The sequence below is a fragment of the Manis javanica genome, chromosome 3, assembly GCF_040802235.1.
Source record: "Manis javanica isolate MJ-LG chromosome 3, MJ_LKY, whole genome shotgun sequence".
Taxonomy (NCBI): Eukaryota; Metazoa; Chordata; class Mammalia; order Pholidota; family Manidae; genus Manis; species Manis javanica.
The window spans coordinates 113,906,298-113,932,168 of NC_133158.1; the positions used below are offsets into that span (position 1 = coordinate 113,906,298).

At 34.8% G+C, this 25,871-nt stretch overlaps 1 protein-coding gene across 7 annotated transcripts in view; it reads left to right on the forward strand.

The window, feature by feature from the left end:
* ATP13A3 (ATPase 13A3) overlaps positions 1–25,871 on the forward strand; it is an 82,100-nt gene that overhangs the window by 19,101 nt on the left and 37,128 nt on the right. For 6 of the 7 annotated variants that reach the window (XR_005062880.2, XM_073231888.1, XM_073231887.1 and 3 more), the window contains 13 exons: positions 4,584–4,683; positions 5,940–6,113; positions 6,762–6,944; positions 7,246–7,316; positions 8,833–8,913; positions 10,075–10,144; positions 15,764–15,898; positions 16,373–16,445; positions 18,722–18,853; positions 19,853–20,032; positions 20,175–20,332; positions 21,069–21,257; positions 22,785–22,846. Coding sequence is in view for 6 of the 7 variants with exons in the window: in XM_073231888.1 (XP_073087989.1) it covers positions 4,633–4,683; positions 5,940–6,113; positions 6,762–6,944; positions 7,246–7,316; positions 8,833–8,913; positions 10,075–10,144; positions 15,764–15,898; positions 16,373–16,445; positions 18,722–18,853; positions 19,853–20,032; positions 20,175–20,332; positions 21,069–21,257; positions 22,785–22,846 (1,559 nt within the window). In the remaining variant the exon portion in view is untranslated. The remainder of the gene's footprint in view (positions 1–4,583; positions 4,684–5,939; positions 6,114–6,761; positions 6,945–7,245; positions 7,317–8,832; positions 8,914–10,074; positions 10,145–15,763; positions 15,899–16,372; positions 16,446–18,721; positions 18,854–19,852; positions 20,033–20,174; positions 20,333–21,068; positions 21,258–22,784; positions 22,847–25,871) is intronic. The other variant, XM_073231891.1, reaches the window with a different exon arrangement.

The window sequence follows — 25,871 nt, forward strand, 5'->3', positions numbered from 1 at the left end:
TTTTAGTCTGTTAAATGTATACCTATTTAAGATTTTTTTTATCTTGATGAATTGAGCCCTTTGTCATTATCAAATGGCTTTATCCCTATTAATAGTCTTTTCTTTGACATCTGCTTTGTCTGATATTAATACATCACTCCAGCTCTATTTTGAATAGTGTTTACATGATATACTTTTGTTTTACTTTTAACCTACTTGTGCCTTTATATATGTTTCATTTCATGTAGGCAACATATATTTGCCTATAGTTTTGCTTTTTAAAACCATAACCACAGTCTCTGCCTTTTAGTTGCTGTTTAGGTCATTTGTATTTAATGTGATGATTGATGTTGTTAGGCTTAAATCAACCATCATTTTATTTGTTTTCTATTTGTCTCATCTTTTCCTCTTTCTTCCTTTTTTTGTCAGTTATATCAATTGAGTATTTTTTATGGTTCCATTTAATCACCTTTGTTTATTTTTTAGCTGCGAGTTTTATTTTAATGGTTTCCTTAGAGTTTATAGTATAGTTTCTAACTTACTACAGTTTACCTTCAAGTGAAATTTAACTACTTTCTGTATAGTATAAGAACCTTATTGAAAAAAAGAACCTTATAAGAGCATACTTCTGTTTCTCCCTGTTTATTTTGTGCTCTTGTTATGTATATTTACCTGCATAGTTACCACTTCTGGTGTACTTAGTTCCTTTGTGGAGATTCATATTTCCATCAGTTATCTTTTATTTTTCTCCTTTGCCTGAAGACGTTCTTTAATGTTTATTTATAGTGTAGGTTTATTGCTGATGAATTTTTTTTAGACTTTTGTATCTAAAAATATCTTTTTTCACTTTTGATTTTTGGAAGACATTTTTGCTGGCTATAGAATTCTCTTGAGTAGTTTCTTTTTCTCAGTACAATTAACTCTTGAATAACACAGATTTGAACTTGTGGGTCCAGTTATATATGGATTTTTCAGTAAATATATTAGAAGACTATTGGAGATTTGCAGCAATTTGCAAAAACATTTTTTTATAGCCCATTTTATTATAAGAATACGTTACATGTAATGTACAAAATATGTGTTAATCAACTGTTTATGTTACTGGTAAAGTTTCTGGTCAACAGTAGGGTATTAGTAGTTAAGTTTTGGGGGAGTCAAAAGTTATATGTGAATTTTTGACTACACAGGGAGGGTTGTAGTCCCTAACCCTTGCACGGTTCAAGGGTCAACTGTATTTCAAAGATGTTGCTCTGCTGTCTTTTCACCTTTATAACATGTTTTTTCCCCTCTGGCTCCTTTTAAGACTCTTTAATAATCCCTGAATTTGAGCAGTTAGATGATGATAACAAGCCTTGGTGTCATTTCTTAATGTTCCTTTGCTTAGTATTAGTTGGACTTTGTGAATCTGTGGGCTTATGATTTTTCATCTAATTTGGAAAATTTTGGCTACTATATCATTATATATTTTGATCCCTTTTACCCTACTGTATATTAGGGTGCCTGAAGTTGTCTCACAGCTTACTGATGTATGTGTTTGTTTTCCCTAGTCTTTTTTCTCCCCTTTTTCATTTTGGATATTCTATTACTGTATCTTCAAATTAATTTATTTTTCTTATGCAATATTCAATCTGCTGTTAATCCCATCTAGTATATTTTCCACCTTTGACATTGTACTTTTTATCTTACATTCAACTTGCTTCTGTTTTATGTCTTTCATGTCTCTGCTTAACATGTTCAATCTTTCCTCTTTTTTTTTTGAACATATCGACTATAGTTAAAACAGCTGTTTTAATGTCCTTGTCTACTACCGGTTCTATCTGTGTCAGTTCTGTGTCCCTTTCTGCTGATTCATTTTTCTCATGGTGGGTAGTATTTTCTGCTTCTTTGCTTACTGCTAAGCTTTAATTGGATGTCAGACATTGTGACTTATTGGTACTAGATATTTTGTATTCCTCTAATTCACTTTGGACTTTATTTTGTGAAGTTAAGTTACTTGGAAACAGTTTATTCTTTCAGTGCTTAAAAGCTCTGTTAGTCAGGACCAGAGTAGCTTTTAGTTTAGGGCTAATTTGGTCTCACTGCTGAATACTCTCCTATTCCTTATGACCAGTGAGGTTTTCTACTGTGGTTGGTGGTAAAAGGCACTCTTCCCAGCCCCGTGTGAGTTCCTCCCCCTTAATCCTTTAAAGCCTTCTTTTCCTGGCTTCTAGTAGTTTCTCACAATTAAGCACTGATCAATATACTCAATTTAAGACTTTAGAGGAACTGTCTTGCAGATTTTCAGTGTTAGTTCTCTGTATAGATCTCTCCTGTGGTAATCTGCCCTGCAAACCTGGACATTTTGGTACCTCCTCAGACTCCCTGCTTCATCTCCCCAACTCAGGGAGACTGATGTCCCCCTTATCCCCAAATGCCGCACCCCTAGCCCTTTTCCTTCCTTTTTCGTGATGTGCAAACTCTTCAGTTTGTAAACTGGGAGATGTAGAGCTCACCTAGTTTGTTTCCCATCTCTGTATATCAGTTTCCTACATTGCTTAATGTCCCATTTCCTGAAAACTTTTGTTTTGTATGTTCTGTCCATTTTGTTTTTTGCTGTTGTTCTAGGAAGGAGGCCAAGTCTGGTCCCAGTTTTTCCTTCTTGCTTGGAAGCAGAAGTTTCTCTATATAAAATTTGAAGTAGTTCCTTCCCTCAAGAAGCATATTTTATATTTTATGTGGTGGGATCAGAATTATATGTATTTGGTTATTGAAAGTGACTCTAATGAATCCTGAGTTAACGATTCTGAGATTCAGTCCAGAATTTAAGGAAGATCCACAGACTAATAAGAACACCAGAATGGTATACTTCAGTGGGGACAGTGTCAAGGCAGAGTACCTTTGTTTTATCTTTGGAGGTAGGCATGCTCATATTTAAACGTTGCAAGATTGGTCTCTACCTTATACATTTAGGCAACAACAGCTTATCTTTCCTACAGGGAAAAAGGTTGGGCCTGCTCATTCTTCCCATAGTTTATAGCAGTAGGTTAAGATCCTTTAGAATAACTGCCACCTCAAGTTGTATTGATTTGATGGATCAGTTTTATCATGGTGGAACAACTCTTGTAGTATGCTTCAGGGATGAACACTACCCTAGACTGAGAAATTGTTACTGCATTGCCTAAAGGGTTTTGTATGATAATGTGGCTTGTTTTGGAGAAATTGGACCAGATACCTCTTAGGCTTCATTTCCAAGATGGCACTAAATATGTATACACACACACATTGTAATCAAACTCCTTAGTTAGCCCTGACCCCATCTCCAGGGCTACTGGAAGTTAGAGAAGCTCTGAGTGCTAATGCAGTATGCATCAGTATTTTTAATTGGTTATTTTGTTGATGATATGGATCAAGATATCTATAGTCTTATATATAGGATTAGTTTGAAATTCTGCAGTTGGTTTTACTTGGCTATTAGTTCATACCATGTGAACATTAAATAGCTATTGCTATTTCAGCATAGATTCTTTATTGGATCATTCATTCAACAAGTATTTTTTGAGTGCCTACCATGTATCAGGCCTGTGCTACACAGTGAATAGATGAGTAGAGGTGTGGTATCTAGAATGAGGGAGGTAATATTACCATTGAGTTCTGCAATGGATCAGTCTAGTCTAAAGCAGTGCCTTTCAAACTTTGGCTCAGACCCTTTACAGTATCAAATTACTGTGAACTCTAATTAGCTTTTGTTTATGTGGGTTGTATCTATTGATACCATATTAGTTAAAAGTGGAATATCTTTAAAAATATAATTTAATAAAGCATAATAGTAATAAACTTTTCACATTCTAAGTAACATTTTTCTGAAAAATACCTATTTTGCAACCCCTCCCAAAATTGGCATTGTTTTACATTTTGCAAATCTCTTTAATGTGTGACTAACCTATACTTGAAATTTATCTCTTTTTTTAATACAAGGAAAAATATTTGACAGTGAGCTCCATGGATTTTCTACTACAGAAGCATCATGGATAGTCAGAAACAATCAGAAAGATTGCTTGGTGGTCTTGGAATCAGAATGGGGGAGTTGGTTGAGGGATCTCCTATAGGTTACATCTGCTACAGGAATTTACTCTTGAACAGGGATTGCCATTCATGTAATAGGTGCTCAGTGAATGTTTATTGGGTGATTAATAACCCCCCAGAGGTTTCTGGGTTGGTTTCACTGCTGGTGCTTTACCTCTTCACTATACTTCAAGCAATAAATTGAGTCGTGTAAAAAGCACTTTTAGATCATGACAGTTAAACAAAGCTGTTCTCTAAGTCTTGGGAATGAAAAAGAAAGATTCTATAGTAGTTTTTCTCAGAATTTAATTTTGTAGCCAGGCTATTGCTAGTATAAGCTAATTAATGAAATATACCAAGTTTTATGATAGTCAGTTAATGCGGGATCAAGAACTGGAACACCACTGAAAATGTCAGTAGAACCAGCTAGCACCATAGTGAGTACTCTCGGTATCAGTTAAGCTTTGATATGTGTATCACAAGAAGATACCTGTTCGAATGAAGTTACATAGTCTACTAAGATACAAAATGATATCTTAACATTTGTTCTTTTCTTCCCTCAGTATTCTTCACCTGTTCTGGAAGTGTAAGACCTTTCAAACCACTGTAGATATGGACAGAGAAGAAAGGAAGACTATCAACCAGGGTCAAGAAGATGAAATGGTAAACAGTTTTTATAGTTTACTTGTGAAGTGTGAATTAATCTCTGCAGTTTATTCTGGGGAAGCAGAAAAGTACATTAAAAAACAGTTAAGTCAATTGTTTTCTAATTCTGTGTTTTTGAATTGGGATTATGTAACATCTTTGTTAGTTTTAGTATGATTCCTGCCTCACTTGTGAATTGTTAAAATTTAGGAGAAAGAAGTATTTTTCTTCATTTGGTAATTTAAGTAGTTCTGTTAGCTAATGTTTAAATATAACCCCAAATACATGAGTTATAATTATGATCTTTAATAAAAAAGTTTAAAATCAGCTTAATTAAAAAAAAGACTTCTCAATTCTTGTTTGTGGGAAGATAGGATTGTCAGGTAAAATATAAGACACCCTGTTAAATGTGAATTTCAGACAATCAGGGAATAAATTTTCTGTATAAGCATGTCCCAGTATTGCCTGAGGCAAATAAAAATATTAATTTTTTGTCTGAAATTTAAATTTAACTGGTTGCTGCATTTTCGTTTGCTTTATTTGGCAACCTTTGTTAGGGTTGGGAGTAACTGAAGCAGTTGAAATCATTTGGGACAGGAGATCAAGTTGATCAGTTGCAGTGATAGTGGGACAATTAATCATTTGGGGGAAAAAAATGAAGTTAAAACCTACCTTATTTAAATGCAGTGTGGTATTCTGGGTTATATCCTACTTTAGAAGTAAAACAGTGGGAAATCTTAGGATGAGGCTTCGTTAATAATAATGTACCAGTGTTAATCTCTTGATTTTGAAAAATGTACCAACTTTTTAACATTAGGGTGAGCTGGATGAAAGGTATACAGGAACTCTGATATTTTTTAACTTAAGCAAATCTAAAATTATCCTGAAATTAAACATTTATTTAAAAAAATAAAAGCCCCTGCCTCATAGCAAGATAAGTTCTGGAAGAATTAAAGAGGTAAAAGTAAAAATGAAATTATAAAAGTTACAGGAAAATATGCTAAATATGAATATATTGTGTCAGTGGGCAAATGTTATGTTACTAAACATAATATCAAATGTAGACCATAACATGTAAATATCAATAGATTTAATTACTTAATAGTATAAATTTGACAATGAGTTTGTTAGAAACAAAATTTAAAGATTAATTTGGGGTTGGGAAAAAATGTGCAGTTTATGTGACAAGATCTAACAACCATCTGGAAAACAAAGAACTTTGCAATTTCTCATTTCATTTGATATTTAATCATGTGATCACTGTGTCCATGCAGGAGATTTATGGCTATAATTTGTGTCGCTGGAAGCTTGCCATAGTTTCTCTAGGAGTAGTTTGCACTGGTGGCTTTCTCCTCCTCCTCCTCTATTGGCTGCCTGAGTGGCGGGTGAAGGCAACCTGTATTAGAGCTGCAATTAAGGACTGTGAAGTGGTGCTGCTGAGGACTACAGTAAGTCCATGTATTCACTTGTGGCTGATTATCTGAGGAGTTAACTAATGTCTTTATGTGTACATTGTTCTAAATAATATGTCATGAGAACATCACTAAGATATAATCAGGAATACTAATTTTAGTACTTCTAAATCATCTGTGTTCAAAGTGAATGTTATCACAGTGGTTAGAGTATAAAAGAACCTTAAAGATGATCAGATCTACCTTTTCCTTTTAGTTTTTGAGACACTGAGACATTGAATGCTTGTCTGTCAAGGTCACTGGACAGTTAGGACTATATCCCAGATCTCTCATTGACTAGAGCAGCTGTCTTTCTACTGTATGATACTGCTGCATCCCAGATCATAGTTGGAAGCATTTTATAAGAGGCTTTAATATCTAATCATGGTATGTTGGTGGGCAAATTAAGAAATTACCCATGATTTTTTATATTGTATCAGTGAAGTATGTCATACAAAATGGTAAGCAATGGAAGGCACTTCTTGTTTGAATTTATGCATCTTCATGAAATGGTTTAATATTTAGTGAGTAGGAAGTAACACTTTTTCAATTAAAGCTGAGTAAATAATGTAAAGAATGGGAATCAAATAAAATATAGGCAGTTATATAGTATACATAATCGACTCTTTATCCCTTTCTTCTAAGGATGAATTCAGAATGTGGTTTTGTGCAAAAATTCGCTTTCTTTCTCTGGAAGGCCACTTGTTTTTGAGTCCAAAATCTACAGGTAATAAGGTTTCAAATGGCCATGCTGTCCACTTAACTGAAAATCTGACTGAGGAGAACAGGCATGGGATGAATAAATATTCACAGATTCAGTCACAGCAGGTATTGTGGATTTAGTTTCAAAGTTTTTTTAAAAACCAGAGTTGTTAAAATTTTATGCTATCATGGAGGAGAGCCTATAATTTTGTGTTTGAAGTTATTTTTGTTGAGATAAATTTATAAGTGTACAAAATACCTGTTTATTACTCTGTATAATGCAGTTTAGGCATTGCTAGAAAAAACATTACATGTGATCACTTATTTTAGCAGGTTGCTACATTATGATTGATTTGTGTTAGTAAAATTCATTGTTAACAAGTCATGGTAAATGGTTTCTGATGTAACGTTTATGTGTGTTCTACAGATTCGCTATTTCACCCACTATAGTGTAAAATACTTCTGGAATGATACCCTTCACAATTTTGATTTCTTAAAGTAAGTGCTTTCTTTTTGTTTGGATTATGAGTGTTTTGAAAATGTTCTAGTTTTTATTCTAGTGTTATGTAAAATTGAAGAGGTACTTACTGCATAACTTTTCATTTATTAACAATTTCCTGGTGTTACTTGAATACTCATTACTCATTTTAGAATAAATCTCACCTGCAACTTATACCTTAGAAAATTTTACATTGAAGTTGTAAGCAATATGAATCCCCTAATCCACTCTGAGTCTGAGTCCTTTTCTTTTTGAGGATTTAGAAAGTATCTGAATATCCTTGTCCCAAGTATCTGAATTATGTCTATAAAGATGAGACATTGTCAAATGTGTTAAGCTTTGGGTGGGGCAAACTGGAGTAATCCCTTAAAATTTATCTTTTGTGGATGCTTAAGTTATTTAAGTATTAAATTAGCACTCTATTTTTATTGCTGTTGTTAAAGTGATTATTATAAATATTAAGTGTCATTACCTGAGAGTGCCAAATGAATTCTAAATATTAGCAATACAAAGAGAATCACCTTATGAACATTTAAAATATTCATAGATGAATATTTTAAACACTAAACAGTTGGAATATTCTGGAATGGACCAGGGCACTTCCACATGGCTATTTTCGAAGACCATTCCTAGTTAAGAATCATTGCCTTATAGAATACTGCCATTTAGTTGCTATTTTGTTTTTAAAAAATGACTTGGAGCTGATCCCCGCTGCCTTTGGAGAAGTCATCTGCTTCAGTGGGAAAAAAATGTGAGACATATTTGCTATGTGGTTTTTGCCAACCATGGAAACTTACAGAGTTTAAACTTATCCCAATGGTAGCAGCTAATTATGGAGCTTAGTTTTCCTAAGAAAAGTGGAAAAGGATTGGAGTTAACTGATGTGTAAGATTCTTTTAGAGGTTTGTGACTACTGTATTAGTTGAAATAAGCATAACTAAGACATTTGGGGGGGAAAATAGCTATGTTGGTCAAACCCAGTTAGAATTGCTATAGATTTCAGACGTTGTATCATGTAAATCCTGGGTATGTATTAGATCAGGAAAGGATATGGATTGTGATTTTGTGGAAAGAAAATAAATGAATAAGATTTCTTAGTGTGAAGCTTAAAAAAGTTTAGAGGGGAAACTATATACGTGAAAAGTAAAGTTTTTCATTTTTAGTTGGAATTTTAAGCTAGTTTTACTTTACCTTTAATTTTACTAGTTTCACTTTTAGCTCTTACAACTTTGGCACAGTCTTGAAGGATAATATATAAACGAGTATAGAGCCATCTTGTCATGTGATAGATACATTGGATAACTTTGAAGTTGCCATGTTTGAGACTGAGACCTTTCATTGTTGTTTATCCTAGGAACTTGAGATTTAAAAACTCATTCATTATCTCCATTTTTGTTAAAGGGTTTCTATTTGTAAGGAAGTCTCACTTTACAATTAGGAATATAGAAAAATGAGGCATTAAGAAATTTGGATATTTTAAACTTTGTTTAAAGTAAAAACTTTGGATTTATTTAGGGGACTGGATGAAGGTGTTTCTTGTACGTCAATTTATGAAAAGCATAGTGCAGGACTGACAAAGGGGATGCATGCCTACAGGTAATTTTTAATCCAACTAAAGTTAGATCTGTTACAAAATTCCTAAATAAAGTAGTATATACAGTTTACCCTCTTACTATAGAGTTGTACATAGTAACAGGTATTTAAATATTAGAGACACCGTAGACAACTTGCTGATACTTTATTTGGGTAAGACTTCCTGGTGTTACTTGAATTTAAGAATTATAAAAATGTTGAAGTTGGTATTTTGAAGTTGATGTCCCTGAAAGTATACTGTATTTCATCAATTCTAAGGTGCCCATTTTTCCACATCTAAACATCTCTAAAAGGAAAATGTATGATACAGTAGATGGAGTGTCATCCTTTACTTGACAGCATTTTTATCTTTCTTGATGATACATAAAATAATGGGTATGTCTTATAATTGATCACATCTTAGATTTTCTGAAATATATTGAGAATTAAAAGCATGAGCTCAAATTTAGCACAAAGATAATTTGTAAATTGGGAGACATGATCTTTTTTAACGTGTTATTTGCTTATATGAGTGTATTTTATATTTTAAAGATAAATGCCGTTTTCAAAATAAATTAGAAATTTTCTTCTACTCCCATGTTTTTTTCAAAGGGTTAGAATATAAAAAATTCATTCATTCAGACATAATAGGAGGCAAGAATTACTCTAGCATGTAGAAAGTGCTGTTATAAGGAATTTAACTGGAAGGATTTAAGCAACTTAAGCATTTTTAAAGAAAGTCAAATGTACAATGTTTTGAAATAAACATTCTTAGTGTAGTATTCTTATTAGAAAAATAATACAGGACCCCTCAAACTTATTTATTTAATTAGTCTTGCAAAAATTAATTGCAGTCCAAAATTGCTGAGACCTGTTATGTTAAAGGATGGAAAAAGAAAGCTTTTGCTGACGTGGTTATTATAGACTAGTGGAAAAGATACTTATATAAAAGGTATGACACACTATGAAAGAAATTATAACAATATAGTTATCCAGTATTGACTACTTTGATGTAAATCTGGTAGAGAATTTGCATTGTAGAAGACAAGTATTTAGAGATGTGAATGTGTAAGTTCCAGATTTAAGGGCAGTCTGGGATTTGAATCTTTTCTCACGAAATGCCTTCCCTATATTATACTACTATTATACAATATAATATACTATTATTATATTTTCCTGTTATAGAAAATTGCTTTATGGAATAAATGAAATTGCTGTGAAAGTGCCTTCTGTTTTTAAGCTTCTAATTAAAGAGGTAAGACTATTGTGTGTTTGTACATTTGTGATCAATAGATTTGTCAATTTGAAAGTCATTTAAATAAATAATAAGATAATTCTTTGTTTTTTGTTTACTAACTATCTTTTTTTGTTTTTGTTTTTTACTTGGAAGGTAAAGGTAGTAACTCTGGTAGAGAAGTAATTTTTATCTTTCTAATCTTGTCCAATTTTTTTGCTCTTCTTATCTGTAGTTTTTTTTTTTTTGACTCAGGAAGTTGTATGTCAAAATCTTGCCCCATCTTACAGATGTATACACCTATCTTTTCTTTTTTATCTTATTTTTAAACAATTTATCATATTTTATTCATGTGATATTTTGTAGTACATTATTAGAAAGTAGACATTTGTACCAGAAGTTTGGAATATGAAACATGACTTGATGATTGATATTGAGGAACTTGTACTTTAGGCTGGGAGAAAATGTGTCAGTAGTTATTGACGTGACTGTTCTCAGTGCCATAGAAGGGTGTGAATAAAGGTTGTGCATGTAAAGGAAGGGAGTAGTGATTTTGCCTAGCAGTGTTAAACTCTGTAGTCTTCCTTCTGATTTTTTGGCTAAAGATCAAGAGTTAGCTGTATTGGGTGAATGCTTTGTGTAGAAATAATAGATTGTTTTCCATCAGTTCCTGAGAGTGGCCATGTAATGTTGCTTTAGAACATAATAGAGTGTAGTGAAAAGGAGTTAGAAAGCTTGGTTTATAGTAGAAAACCTTTCTCTCTGCTGTTGCGTTATCTGTAAAATTGGAGTAATTTCTTTTTAATTATCTAATTTAATTTTGAAGTAAAATGGGGCTATATATATATATATATATATATATATCTGGAAGTGCTTTGAAAAATAAAGATGCATCATCCTGAGAAGGAAGAATAAAGTGGGAGGGATCTCGCTCCCCAACTTCAAGCTCTACTCCAAAGCCACAGTAATCAAGACAATTTGGTACTGGCACAAGAACAGAGCCACAGACCAGTGGAACAGAATAGAGACTCCAAACATTAACCCAAACATACGGCCAATTAATATACGATAAAGGAGCCATGGACATACAATGGGGAAATGGCAGTCGCTTCAACAGATGGTGCTGGCAAAACTGGACAGCTACATGTAAGAGAATGAAACTGGATCACTGTCTAACCCCATACACAAAAGTAAATTTGAAATGGATCAAAGACCTGAATGTAAGTCATGAAACCATAAAACTCTTAGAAAAAAACATAGGCAAAAATCTCATGGACATAAACATGAGTCTGCGACATAAACATGAGTCTTTATGAACATATCTCCCTGGGCAAGGGAAACAAAAGCAAAAATGAACAAGTGGAACTATATCAAGCTAAAAAGCTTCTGTACAGCAAAGGACACCATCAATAGAACAAAAAGGTATCCTACAGTATGGGAGAATATATTCATAAATGACAGATCTGATAAAGGGTTGACATCCAAAATATATAAAGAGCTCATGCACCTCAACAAACAAAAAGCACATAATCCAATTAAAAAAATGGGCAGAGGGGAGAGAGAACCAAGATGGCGGCGTGAGTAGAGCAGTGGAAATCTCCTCCCAAAACCATATATATTTTTGAAAATACAACAAATACAACTAATCCTAAAAGAGAGACCAGAAGACACAGGACAATAGCCAGACTACATCCACACCCACGAGAACCCAGTGCCTTGCGAAGGGGGTAAAATACAAGCCGTGGCCCAGCGGGACCTGAGTGCCCCTCACCCCAGCTCCTGGCGGGAGGAGAGGAGTCGGAGCAGTGGAGAGGGAATGGGAGCCTAGAACTGCTAAACACCCAGCCCCAGCCATCCGCACCAGAGTGCAGACACACAGTGCGTGCATGGGGTGCTGGAAACTAGGGAAACAGGACAGTAAGACCTGTGAGCGGGTCCCCGCAGCCGGTGCCCTGGGGACAAAGAAAAGCGAGTGCTTTTTGAAAGTCTTAAAGGGACAGGGACCCCACAGCTGGACGGAAGTGCCCTGGGACACTTAGCCCAGCAGCTGCGAATCCCGGGGAACTCTGGGTGCCCGAACCCCCGCAGCGCAGCGCAGAGGCCCCTTACCGTGATAAACAGCCTCCCGCCTGTTCCCCCTCCGACGCGGCTCCTCCATATTGGAGCAGAAGCCTGAGGCAGGTCACGCCCACAGCAACTGCAGAGCTAAGTAAACTCCATAGCAGCTGGGCAAGATCAGAAGCTCTGTCTGCATGCAGCTACCCAGCACAAGCCGCTAGAGGCCGCTGTTCTCCCAGGAGAGGAAGGCCACAAACTGGCAAGAAGGGACTTTCTTTTACCCAACACATGCGCCAGCTCCCCACAAATATATCTATTGCCATGAAAAGGCAGAAGAAATTGATACAGACCAAGATCACAGAGGCAAAGCCTGAGAAGGAGATAGTCCTAACCAGTCTTCCTGGAAAAGAATTAAAAATAAAGCTCATAACCATGCTGATGGAGCTGCAGAGAAATATGCAAGAGCTAAGGGAAGAAGTCTGGAGGGAGATTACAGACTTCCGGAGGGAGAATACAGAAATGAAACAATCTCTGGAAGGATTTATAAACAGAATGGATAAGATGCAAGAGGCCATTGATGGAATAGAAACTAGAGAACAGGAACGCATAGAAGCTGACACAGAGATAGAAGGATCTCCAGGAATGAAACAATATTAGGAGAACTATGTGACCAATCCAAAAGGAACAATGTCTGCATTATAGGGGTACCAGAAGATGAAGAAGAGAGAGAAAGGTATAGAAAGAGTATTTGAAGAAATAATTGCTGAAAACTTCCCCAAACTGGGGGAGGAAAGAATCGATCAGACCATGGAAGTGTACAGAACTCCCAACAGAAAGGACCCAAGGAGGACAACGCCAAGACACATAATAATTAAAATGGCAAAGATCAAGGACAAGGATAGAGTTTTAAAGGCAGCTAGAGAGAGGAAAAAGGTCACCTACAAAGGAAAACCCATCAGGCTATCATCAGACTTCTCAACAGAAACCTTACAGGCCAGAAGAGAATGGCATGATATATTTAATGCAATGAAAGAGAAGGGCCTTGAACCAAGAATACTGTATCCAGCACGACTATCATTTAAATATGAAGGAGGGATTGAACAATTCCCAGACAAGCAAAAGTTGAGGAAATTTGCCTCCCACAAACCACCTCTACATGGTATTTTAGAGGGACTGCTCTAGATGGGAGCACTTCTAAGACTAAATAGATGTCACCAGAGAAATAAAATAACAGCAAAGAAGGCAGATCAAGCAAATACTAACTAAAGGCAAAAAATAAAATCAACTACCCACAAAAGCAGTTAAAGGAAGCACAAAAGAGCACAGAATAAAACAACCAACATATAAAGAACAGAGGAGAAGGAATAGGAAGGGAGAAAAATAAAGAATGACCAGACAGTGTTTAAAATAGCTCAATAAGTGGGTTAAATTAGACAGTAAGATACTAAAGAAGCTAACCTTGAACCTTCGGCAACCACGAATCTAAAGCCTGCAATGGCAATAAGTACATATCTTTCAATAATCACCCTAAATGTAAATGGACTGAATGCACCAATCAAAAGACACAGAATAATAGAATGGATAATAAAGCAAGACCCATCTCTATGCTGCTTACAAGAGACTCACCTCAAACCCAAAGACTATAGGAACAAAGAAAGAGTGAAGGAACAAAACAGCAGCAGAATCATAGAACCTAAGAATGGACTAACAATTACTAAAGGGAAAGGGACTGGGGAGAAAGGGAGAGAAGGGAGGGATAAGGGTGGGGAAAAAGAAAGGGGACATTATGATTAGCATGTATAATGTGGGGGGGGCATGGGGAGGGCTGTGCAACACAGAGAAGACAAGTAGTGATTCTACAGCATCTTACTATGCTGATGGACAGTACTGTAATGGGGTTTGTTGGGGGGATTTGGTGAAGGGGGGATCCTAGTAAACATAATATTCTTCATGTAATTGTAGATTAATGACAACAAAATAAATAAATAAATTAATTTTTAAAAAATGGGCAGAGGAGTTGAATAGACAGTTCTCTAAAGAAGAAATTCAGATGGCCAACAGACACATGAAAAGATGATTCACATCGCTTGTCATCAGAGAAATGCAAATTAAAACCACAATGAGTTATCACCTCATACCAGTAAGAATCGCCATCATGGAAAAGACAAACAACAACAAATGTTAGCGAGGTTGTGGAGAAAGGGGAACCCTCCTACACTGCTGGTGGGAATGTAAATTAGTCCAACCATTGTGGAAAGCAGTATGGAGGTTTCTCAAAATGCTCAATATAGAAATACCATTTGACTCAGGAATTCCACTTCTAGGAATTTACCCTAAGAATACAGCACTCCAGTTTGAAAAAGACAGATGCACCCCTATGTTTATTGCTGCACTATTTTACAATAGCCAAGATATGGAAGCAACCTAAGTGTCCATCAGTAGATGAATGGATAAAGAAGATGTGGTACATATACACAATGGAATATTACTCAGCCATAAGAAAAAACCAGATCCTACCATTTGCAACAACATGGATGGAGCTAGAGGGTATTATGCTCAGTGAAATAAGCCAGGTGGAGAAAGACAAGTACCAAATGATTTCACTCATCTGTGGAGTGTAAGAACAAAGGAAAACTGAAGGAACAAAACAGCAGCAGACTCACAGAAACCAAGAATGAACTAACAGTTACCAAAGGGAAAGGGACTGGGGAGGATGGGTGGGAAGGGAGGGATAAGGGCGGGGAAAAAGAAAGGGGGCATTATGATTAGCATGTATAGTGTGGAGGGGTCACGGGGAGGGCTGTGCAACACAGAGAAGACAAGTAGTGATTTTACAGCATCTTACTACGCTGATGGACAGTATGTGGGGGGGACTTGGTGAAGGAGGGAGCCTAGTAAACATAATGTCCTTCATGTAATTGTAGATTAATGATACCAAAAAAAAAATACAGATGCATCAATTTTAAGACATTGGGAGGTTAGTAATGACACTGATGCAATACTATGAAATTTGAGTAAACCAGAAGTCAGGTTGCAGGACTTTGCTGTGTCTTTTTTAATTCAGGTTTTAATCCTTAATTATTTCCTTAGAGAAAGCAAAGCAATGTTAACATTATCTCATATTTGTCTTCTCTTTGGAGTCCAGTGAATCTCTAACTTATAAATAAATTGGTGTGTGGAGTTCATAAATCACCATTTGTTACATCTAATTAAAAGTTTTGTATCCTTTAGTAGTCCAGTAAGTATTGGAAGTTAATGTATTTTATTGCTAAAGCAGTATGAAGAATGGCTAAATTCACACATTTAGTTGTTTCTGGCTGAATCTATATTTGGGTTTCATATGAATCTAGATGGATGCAAATTATTTAAGTTAGGCTTATTTAGACAAATTCTAGTGATTTAATGGTAAAAAAAGTGGTATGCTAACATCTTGCCCTACTCTTTGGGTAATATGTGTTGTCCTAGAGTACTAGAGAGCTTATTCTCTAAGTAAGCACCTTGTGGGTTACTTGTTAAAAAGGTGGAAAATTTGTATGGTTATGAACATCTGATTCAATCTGACTTAAAAATCTTGTTTTTTAGGTTCTCAACCCATTTTACATTTTCCAGCTGTTCAGTGTTATACTGTGGAGCACTGATGAATACTACTACTATGCTCTAGCCATTGTGATTATGTCTGTAGTATCAATTGTAAGCTCCCTATATTCCATTAGAAAGGTAAGTCCCGATTTATTACCGGTTTCACAACTGTATTTGTATTTTTTACAATAGTATATAAGGTGTGTAGAATAGTACTTGTTACAAAGTAATGTTCAATGCAGTTATTTTTCATTAAAGAATATGTACTTCCCCATGCCCAACTCCTTTTTTTTGAGGTGGGAGAAAGCAGATGCTTTTTAGAGTCAGACAACCACTTGACTGTTTAGAGACCATAGGGATCTATAGTTCCTTATCACAGACTAGAATACTGGAGGGCTGATCTGCTGTTTTCAGGGCTTTCTCATTAAAGTGCTTCTTACTTTGTGTTGAGCTAAAACATTGAATAATCTTTGAATCTTTCAGACTTGACATTTTTAAAGGCAGAGTAATATGCATTTACTGTATTAACCTACCTATTTTATAGCACCCTTACTTGTTAATATCTTGAAGAGTAGTTTTATGCTATTTCAAAATTTTATTTTCCTATTTCAGCAATATATTATGTTGCATGACATGGTGGCTGCTCATAGTACTGTGAGAGTTTCAGTTTGCAGAGTAGATGAAGGTAAGAATTCCATGTGACTCTTGGAAAAACAAATTTAAAAAGATACTCACTAAGCACTAGTAAGATGTGAAGCACAAGCCTAATAATGTATTATACATATACAGCCATTCCTTAAGAAATAAAAATAAGCCTTTGGATTTGTACTCATCTGTGAGTTTGTATCAAATTCAATCACTTACATAAAATTGTATTTTTTCTCCCCCTACAATGTACTCTGCTAGACCCTGGAGATAATAGTGGTTACCAAGATGGACATACAATCCTTGCCATCGTTGAACTTCTGTCTAGTTGGAAAAACAGATGATAAACCGTAACAATAAAGTATAACAAATGCTCTGATAGAAGAGGTCCGGGAACTTGTATATTACAGATAGCTCATTTACTGTAGATGTCAGGGATGACTTCTCTGAAAAAGTATTTATAAGTGGTTGAACTAGACGTATTTGTAAAGGTAGTAAGGTGGGAGTGAGAAGGAGAGAAGGTTCTAAGGCCTGGAAGTTATATAGTTTGGTCACTGTAATAACTGAAAAAAATTTGACGTGACAGAGGGAGCAGCTTGGTAATGACAGCCTTCTAAGTCATGTTGAGGAATTTGTACTCATTCCAAAAGGCAATGAAAAGCCATTGAAGAATTTTAAATTGGGGAGTGATCTGATTGTGTTTGCCTTTTTGGAAAAATCATTGTGGCTGCCATGCGCAGACTGCTTTAGAGGGGAGTAATATTGAAGGTATGAAATGGATCAAGTGTCAGTGTTGTGGAGATGGAGAGAAATGAGATGAGTTTGAAAGATGCTTAAATGTGGTTGTTGGACAGGGTTTGAGGATTCATTGGATGCAAGGTGATAGAGTGGAGTCAGCTTGGGGAGGATGGAGTTGGTGCCATTTAATTACATTGAGAACACTGGAGGAGAAGCAGGATTCTAGGGAAGGATCGTTTTGGATATGTTTGGTGAGATGTTGAAGGAGATAAAGGGGAGGAAGCATAGCATCATGGGTCTTGGGGGCAGGAGCCACTTGGATTTACTGAGAATATCCAGTCTCCATTGTTGTGGCTCAGTATAACACAGTTTGACCTAGCTGGTTGCTTCCTTCCCTGTGCTTCGTGGTCATCTCCTACTTTAGCTGGGAGTACCTGTCAGCCAATAGTCTTAGATGTGTACCTTATTAATGCCTTACCCCTTTCCGCTCTGCTGCTGCTGAAGGTATGGAGACTGCTGGGACATAGGTTCCATTCAGTTTGTGTCTTCCTTAGCCCCTTTGTATAGTCTAACAGATCATTGATGTTTTGTTTCCTGGTAGACCTAAGGGAAGTTGAATTTCAAGTGGTATTAAAGCTTTACAAGAGTCAAATTTTTTGAAAAGTCTTATTAAAAAATAAAGATTTCTGTATGTGCTTTGTGTTGATCATTAGAATTCTTTAAAAATTGTTTCCTCATAGCTTTGTAAACTACTACTTTGTTTCTTTTTAGGAAGGAAAGAGTATTTGTTCTATAGACGAACTCCACAAACAGTAGTTTTTTCCTCACTTGTTTTGTTTACAAGCCCGTGTATAGCTCTACTTCTGAGCATAGTATTAAACCTGGGAGAGGAGGAAGGGGGTGAAGAAGAAGGGGAGAAAGAGGCTGCCCATATATAAGGCAATCCTGTAGAAAAACCTTCTTTTACTTGGGAAGATCTTTTAAAAAACTGTTTAGCTAGCTTGAATATAATATGTAGATTTCTAAAGAAATAATGAGCTAGATAAAATGTTGTAATGTTTATTTTATAAATTAAAATAATGTCTAAAATATTAAGACTGAGGAGGCATTGAGACTACATGTTCTAAGTATTGGCAGTGAGAAAAAAATGCTGTAAAAAAAGTGTGCTAAAATTTTCAATACTCTGTTTCCAAGGGATTATGGAAATTGAGTATACCTGTTGCAAGGATATCTCATGTATGGATTTATTGTCTAGGCTGATGGCTAAAATTGTTCAACTGCAGTAATGAATATTGAAGCCCACCCACCTGTTTGGACACAGGGGACTTGGCATCACTTGTGCACGGTTGCCATCTTATCAGGAGACAGACTAGCTGACACAATTAAGACCATGCTCTGTTAGTGCAAGGACAAATATTACTTGTTGGAAGTCTGTTCATTGGGATTTTCCTGTTTAGCTCTGTTACACTTTTACCTTCTTATTGAGATCAGGTGATGTTTAGGTAGAACTTCTATTTGCTCTGTTTTTATTCAAAATGAAAGAAAATTCTTCTCAAACTTTTCTTTCTTTTAATCCAGAAATAGAAGAGATTTTTTCTACAGATCTTGTGCCAGGAGATGTTATGGTCATTCCATTAAATGGGATTGTTATGCCTTGTGATGCAGTACTTATTAATGGGACTTGCATTGTAAATGAAAGCATGTTAACAGGTAACCTCAACTAAATGAGTAACAGTCAGATGAGTTGTTGATAATGATAATAGCATTCAGTAATTACTGATTAAGTCATTTTAAAATTAGCTACTGCTGTTTGTATCCTTTACTTCTTGAATGTCATGTGATGGATCTTGAAGTTTTTTTTTTTTTTTTTTTTAATCTTGTGGGGACCAATTTCTGCATTATAGTCAGTCAGTCTGCTGGAGTTCACTACATGCCTTGACATCCTTTAGGCTACTCTTGACTCGAGAAAATGTTTTATAGTAAGGCAAGAGGCAAGAATGTTTGCTTCCCTGTGGATATGTAACAAGTGGGAATGAAGATTTTATATTTTTCTTAAATTGGAGAGAAGTAGACTTCAAAATTATTTATTTCCCTTTGGAAATTCATATTCTGAAGGTAGAGCTTTATATCATTTTATCACATGAATTTTTAATTTTCATAATCAGTCTGGCAAGTAAGTGATTGCTGTATGTTTTCAAACTGTTAGAGAATCCGGTCTTAAAACACATTCATACAGAAAAATATTCCCACACATTTGCCAGAAGTGTGAATGCTACAGAGAATTAGATTTGAACGTTGAAAAGCATTTGGCTGTTCATTATTGTTTGAGTGAGAGAACTACTGTACTGCTTATTTTTCTTTCTTTCTCTTTCCCCACATACCTTTTCTCTTCCTGACTGTGTGTGTACGCGTGCATGCGTACTAGGACTATGGCAACTACTTAGTCTTACTTGAAACTTGACAGTCATTTCCAAATTATTGCCTTTGAGTAATATCACTTTCAGGAATTGTGGGAGATAATAGTTGATATTTTGGGGCAAAGAAGTTCGTAGACAAAAAGCTGATTGAATAAGCTATGTTATTCACATATAAGAACTCTTAGTAACTATTGAAATACTATAACAACATTTAGGTATTTAACAGTTCAAGGTTTGTGTGTTTGATACTGACTTTTCTGCTTTAATTCATGAATTTTGTTTTTTTTTAAAGGAGAAAGTGTTCCAGTGACAAAGACTAATTTGCCAAATCCTTCAGTGAACATAAAAGGAATGGAAGATGAATTATATAATCCAGAAATACATAAGCGACATACTTTGTTTTGTGGGACTACTGTTATTCAAACTCGTTTCTACACTGGAGAACTTGTCAAAGCCATAGTAGTTAGAACAGGTAGAAAACATTTAATCTTTTCTTGAATGGTTTAGCATATTTGATACCTACTGAATATTTAAAAAGAGATTCTATTTGGGGAGATAATTCTCATTTTCTTTTAAAAATATAGCCATTTTCTTTTAATTTTTTTTTTTTTTAGGATTTAGTACTTCCAAAGGACAGCTTGTCCGTTCAATATTGTATCCCAAACCAACTGATTTCAAACTCTACAGAGATGCCTACTTGTTTCTACTATGTCTTGTGGCAGTGGCTGGTGTTGGGTTTATCTATACTATTGTCAATAGCATTTTAAATAAGGTATGTACAGGGGACTCAATAGGGTTTGATTCTTAATTATCACATTATGGCATATGAAGGTCTGAAATATGGCTAGTGAGACTGAAGAACTAAAATATTAATTTGAAGTAATTTAACTTTTAAAAGCCATATGAGACTCTGTATTATATTAGAACATACAGATAGAGAACATTTCCATCATAGCAGAAAGTTGTTTTGAATGGCTCTGGCTTAGATGGTCTTTTATTGCTCTCTTGTGACTTTAAAAAGGAAGGGTCAACCATACACTCAGTGAAAGTGTTATTTGCTCCTTTTTTTTAGCCTCTGGGGTATATGGTGTTAAAACTAAAACTACATGCAGTTACTTAATTGAAGATACTTCTAAGGGACCTTGTCAAATTTTTCCATCTCCTTTAGAAGCTGGCACTGTGTGATATTTGTAGTAAGAGTCAATATCTGAGAAATGTTTGTTGAACTTTGAAGTGTGTCATGTGTGAAGTGTATAGAGCTATTAAAATGAGTTTGCCTTGAAAATAGCTGTTATTTCACAGAACATTGACAATTCATTGAGCTTTCTGTTTGCAGAATCTCTAAAGGGAAAAAATTATAAATGGTTAATATAAGTAAATGTGTCTTTTTACACACTTATGTGTATAAAACTGAAAATGGTTTATAGATTTTTCACCAAAGAAATATCCATGTTAGGTTAGTAATATTTAACTGTGGAGTCTAACATTTATTTTTGTGTTAATTGTAGGTAGAAGCTGGTGAAATAATTATTGAATCTCTTGATATCATTACAATTACTGTGCCACCAGCACTTCCTGCTGCAATGACCGCTGGTATTGTGTATGCCCAAAGAAGACTGAAAAAAATTGGTATTTTCTGTATCAGTCCCCAAAGGATAAATATCTGTGGGCAGCTGAATCTTGTTTGCTTTGACAAGGTTGGTTCAGTTTCATAATCACTCCTAAAGATTACTTTGTAGCTTTGTAGATTAATATTTTGTGTATTCTTTGTCAACCAATTTGTATATATTTAATGTTCCTGTAGTTTTCCCTTTTCAGCTTATTTGGCACATGTATCACTTTTGTGTATTTCTTGTCACTTTTTTTCAATTTTTAATACTTTGGATGTTGCTTATTATCTTACACTCTGCAATTGTCTAATATGCATATCCAGATTTATATCTTACAGTAGTAGTAGTAAAGATGATTGGATCTTTAATGTTTTCAACAGAATAGGTTCCATACAGACATATCTACTGGAATTATAGTATGTTAAGCATATATGTTTAGTGTTTGCTCTGTGATTTTACTGAGTATGTTTCATAATTACGAAGGTCACCTATTTTATGTGGAAATGACAGATTTTGTACTTGCCTCTTATAAAGGGTTATCCTTTTCTCAGCTGAAATTAGTTATCCTAAAAGTTTTACTTTGAGAATTAAACCTTGACAAAAAAATCTTCCGTCAAGTTTTTCTGGGTAATTGATATGATAAGGAGTTTGATTTTTATGCTTGTTCATTATTAAAGGAAGAAAATGAGATATATCTTGCTTTTAAAAAAGGTTCATATCCCATGAGTACATTTCATACTTATCTGTTTAGGAAATTTCACTTATGCTTGTATTTTTTGAAATGTTACTATTAAAATTTTTAAATAGACAAAACTCTACAAAACATGCAAGTATAATAAACCCTCAGCTTTAATATTTATCAACATTTTGTCAACCTTTATCCCCTTGTTTTGAAGTTGGCAGCTTCAGAGGTTATTTTACCCACATACCTCAGTATAAAAGGTATTTAAAAAAATCATTTCCACAATGCCATTACTGCTTACTACACTTAATGAAGTTATCAATTCCTTAGTATTATCTAATAAACAGTTCATATTTAGATTTTCCTGTCTTTTAAAAGTGTCTCAAAATTTTACAGTTTATATTTTTAGTCAGAATACAAGTAAGGATTACCTTGGTTAAAATTGATTTGTAACAGTCACTTTTCTTGCCCCTCATCCCCAATCATCATACTGAAGAAACCAGGTCATTTACATCCTGGATTTGGTTGATTGCTTCCTCCTGGTGTCATTTAATTTGTTCCTCTTCCCTCTTTGACTCCTTATACCCTGATTTCTACTTTCTATGCAGGCATCCTTTATTGGTTGATAGGTTGATTTTGGTGCATGTTGTACTGTTTTTCTCTTTATGTAAGCACATAAATAGATAATCTGTTCTACATATATGCCCCTCTCCCACGCCTGCATGGAAGAACCATATTGTAAGAAGTGTTCTGTACCCTTTTCCCTACTTTATTCACCATGGAAGTTATTCTCTATCAAAAACAGAGGTCTTACTGGCTTCCTTTTTAACAGCTATATAATATTCCATTTTATATGTCTCATAGCTATTCATAATTTTTGATTTTGGACTCAATATAAATACTTTGTAATGTGTGCTTTTTGTTTTTTTAAGACTGGAACTCTTACTGAAGATGGTTTAGATCTTTGGGGGATCCAACGAGTAGAAAATAGATGGTAAATATTAGCTATACTTGATCACTCACTAGTTAATTTTTAATAAATATTTTAGTATATGAAACATTCAAATATATAGAAAGTAATTTGACAGATGGTTATGTGCCCGCCACCAAGATTAAACAGTTTACATTTTGCCATATTTGCTTCCAATCTCTTTTAAAAGATTTAAATTATTAAATCTTTAAAATTATTACAGATATTGCTATGAAGTCTTAATCTATCCCTTTCCTTATCTTTACCATAAATACAAGTTGTGTTCTGTTAATTATTTGTGCATGTTTTTATATTTTCACTGCATACATCTTTATAAATAAGAGCTACCTATAAACAAACATGATTGATAAATTGTATTATGTTTTGCCACTTTTTTGCCTGTTAATATTGTTTTCAAGATTTATCCATGTTGATATATATGGATCTAATTTATTAATCTTAAGTGTTGTTTAGTATTCCCTTACATGATTAAACCATAGTATCTATTCTTATACTCAGAGACAGTTTCATTTTTTCTCTCTTCTTCCTTCCACTTTTACCAACAGTGCTGCAGTTAAAATTATTAGATACAATTCCTTGTGAGTATGTGGTTGAGTTTCAGTAAACTAGCTTCTAGAAAATGTCAGTGCTGGGTTATATAGCACAGGCATGGCCTATAGCTTAGTCGGTATTGCCTAATTGCTCTTTAAGTAAAGGTGCCAATTCTCCCTCTCTCAGTGGATAAAGAGATCCTGTTCCACATCCTTGTCAGTCTTGGTATTGTCAGACTTCTTATTTTTGCCAAATGGAGAGACAGAAAATGGTACTTCATTGTGGCTTTATTTGCAGTTCCTTCATTATTTGCAAAGCTGAGCATGTTTTCACATTTTTGGAAGAAGGATCAGTGTGTGTCCTAACTTTTCTATTATGTTGTCAGTCTATTTCATTCATTTATTAGAAGTCCTTTGTATTTTCTGAGTGGTAATCTTTTTCAGTACTATGTATTGCAAAAACATTCTATCAGTCTGTCATTTTTTTTACTTTGTTGTTGTTTTAATGCTTAGAAGTTTTTTTTAATTGAAATATCATTGATATACAATCTTACAAAGGTTTCACATGAAAAACATTGTGGTTTCAGCATTCACCCATATTATCAAGTCCTCACCCCCCCCATTGTAGTCACTATCAGTATAGTAAGATGCTATAAAGTCAGTACTTGTCTTCTCCATGCTGTACTTCCTTCCCTGTGACTACTTATATTGTGAGTGCTAATTATAATGCCCCTTAATCCCCTTCTCCCTCCCTCCCCACCCACCTCCCCTTCCCTTTGGTAACTGCTAGTCCCTTTTTGGAGTTGTGAGTCTGCTGCTGTTTGTTCCTTCAGTTTTTCTTTGTTGTTAATACTCCACAAATGAGTGAAATCATTTGGTACTTGTCTTTCTCCACCTGGCTAATTTCACCGAGCATAATGCTATCTAGATCCATCCATGTTGTTGCAAATGGCAGGATTTCTTTTTTTATGGCTGAATAATATTCCTTTGTGTATTTGTACCACATCTTCTTTATTCATTCATCTACTGATGGACACTTAGGTTGCTTCCATATGTTGGCTGTTGTAAATAGTGTAGTGATAAACATAGGGGTGCATATATCTTTCTGAATCAGGGATCTTACTTCTTCAGGTAAATTCCTAAGGGTGCAATTACTGGGCCAGATGGTATTTCTGTTCTTACATTTTTGAGGACCCTCCATATTACTGCCCACAATGGTTAAACTAGTTTATATTCCCACTCTCTGTAGGAGGATTCCCTCTCTCCGTGATGCTTTGAAGTTTTACTACTACAGTTGTATTTATCATTTCTTTCTCTCAAAAATCTGTGGGATTTTGGTTTATATAGTTAGAGAGACTTGATTGGTTCATGTAATTTCAGTTGTTACATCTTGGTAAATAGTTTGTTACATTGTGACCCTATCCTAATAATGCATCTTGCCTTAATTTCTATTTCATCTAATATTTTATAGTTACATACCAGCTTTCCTCAGCCTAATGTTTGCCTAGTGTATCTTCTTTTCCATCTCTATGCTTTTTGATCTTTTTGTGCTATTGTGTTCACATTTGTGATTTCAGGTATATTTGAAATTGTTTCTAGCATTCCTAACTCCATTTCACACATACATTTTCTCATATAGTTCTCTCAAAATACCTCACATTTTCTGAGAATTTATAATCCTAATCTTCTACTACTTGTCCTTAAATTATTAATACTCATAATTAAGATCTACAGTTCATGGATGTCTATTGGTTTCTAAGCCAAAACAAACAAATAAATAAACTCCATGGACTATCGAGTACTTTTACTTTGATTATTCCCTTCCCTGCTTATATATACTTGTTGCACAATATTTTGTGATTATAATTTTGGGTTTATATGATCTGCATGCTGAGGTTTACCTAGGTTCATGCATATCTTTGCTAACCATTGCTTCTTGTATCCCCTCTGGACTAAATTGCTGTCTTCTGCATTACATTAGTAATTTTTGTTTTGCTATCACTCTTGAATGATGGTGTAACTATAGATTTCTAGGTTGACAGTTGTGTTCTCTCAACATGTTGAAAGTATTACTCCATTTCTCATGACTCCTTTTGTTATTGCTGTTGAGAAGTCTAAGTCATTAATTTAAAAGTGCAGTACCTTTTTTGCATTCTTTCAGATTGCCATTCTGTTATCTTAAATTTATGGGATTCTAATTCTGTCTTCTTTGTGTCTGTTGATCCATGAAAATTGTTGCCTGGTGTGTTTTTCAATTATGGACTGATCCTTAACAGGATATCTCTGTGAGATTCCTTTGTGGCTGTGTTATGGGAGCTTTTCTCTAGAGAATTTTGACCTGGCTAAGAGTGGAATCAGTGGTATTGACAAACTTTAATGTTACTTTTATACTTATTTTTTTGGACCAGGCAGCAGCATATATTCAAACTCAGATCACATCCTGAGTAGCATAGCAGTTCAGTTTAGGCCCTAAAGCCAGACTTTGTGCTGAATCTTTG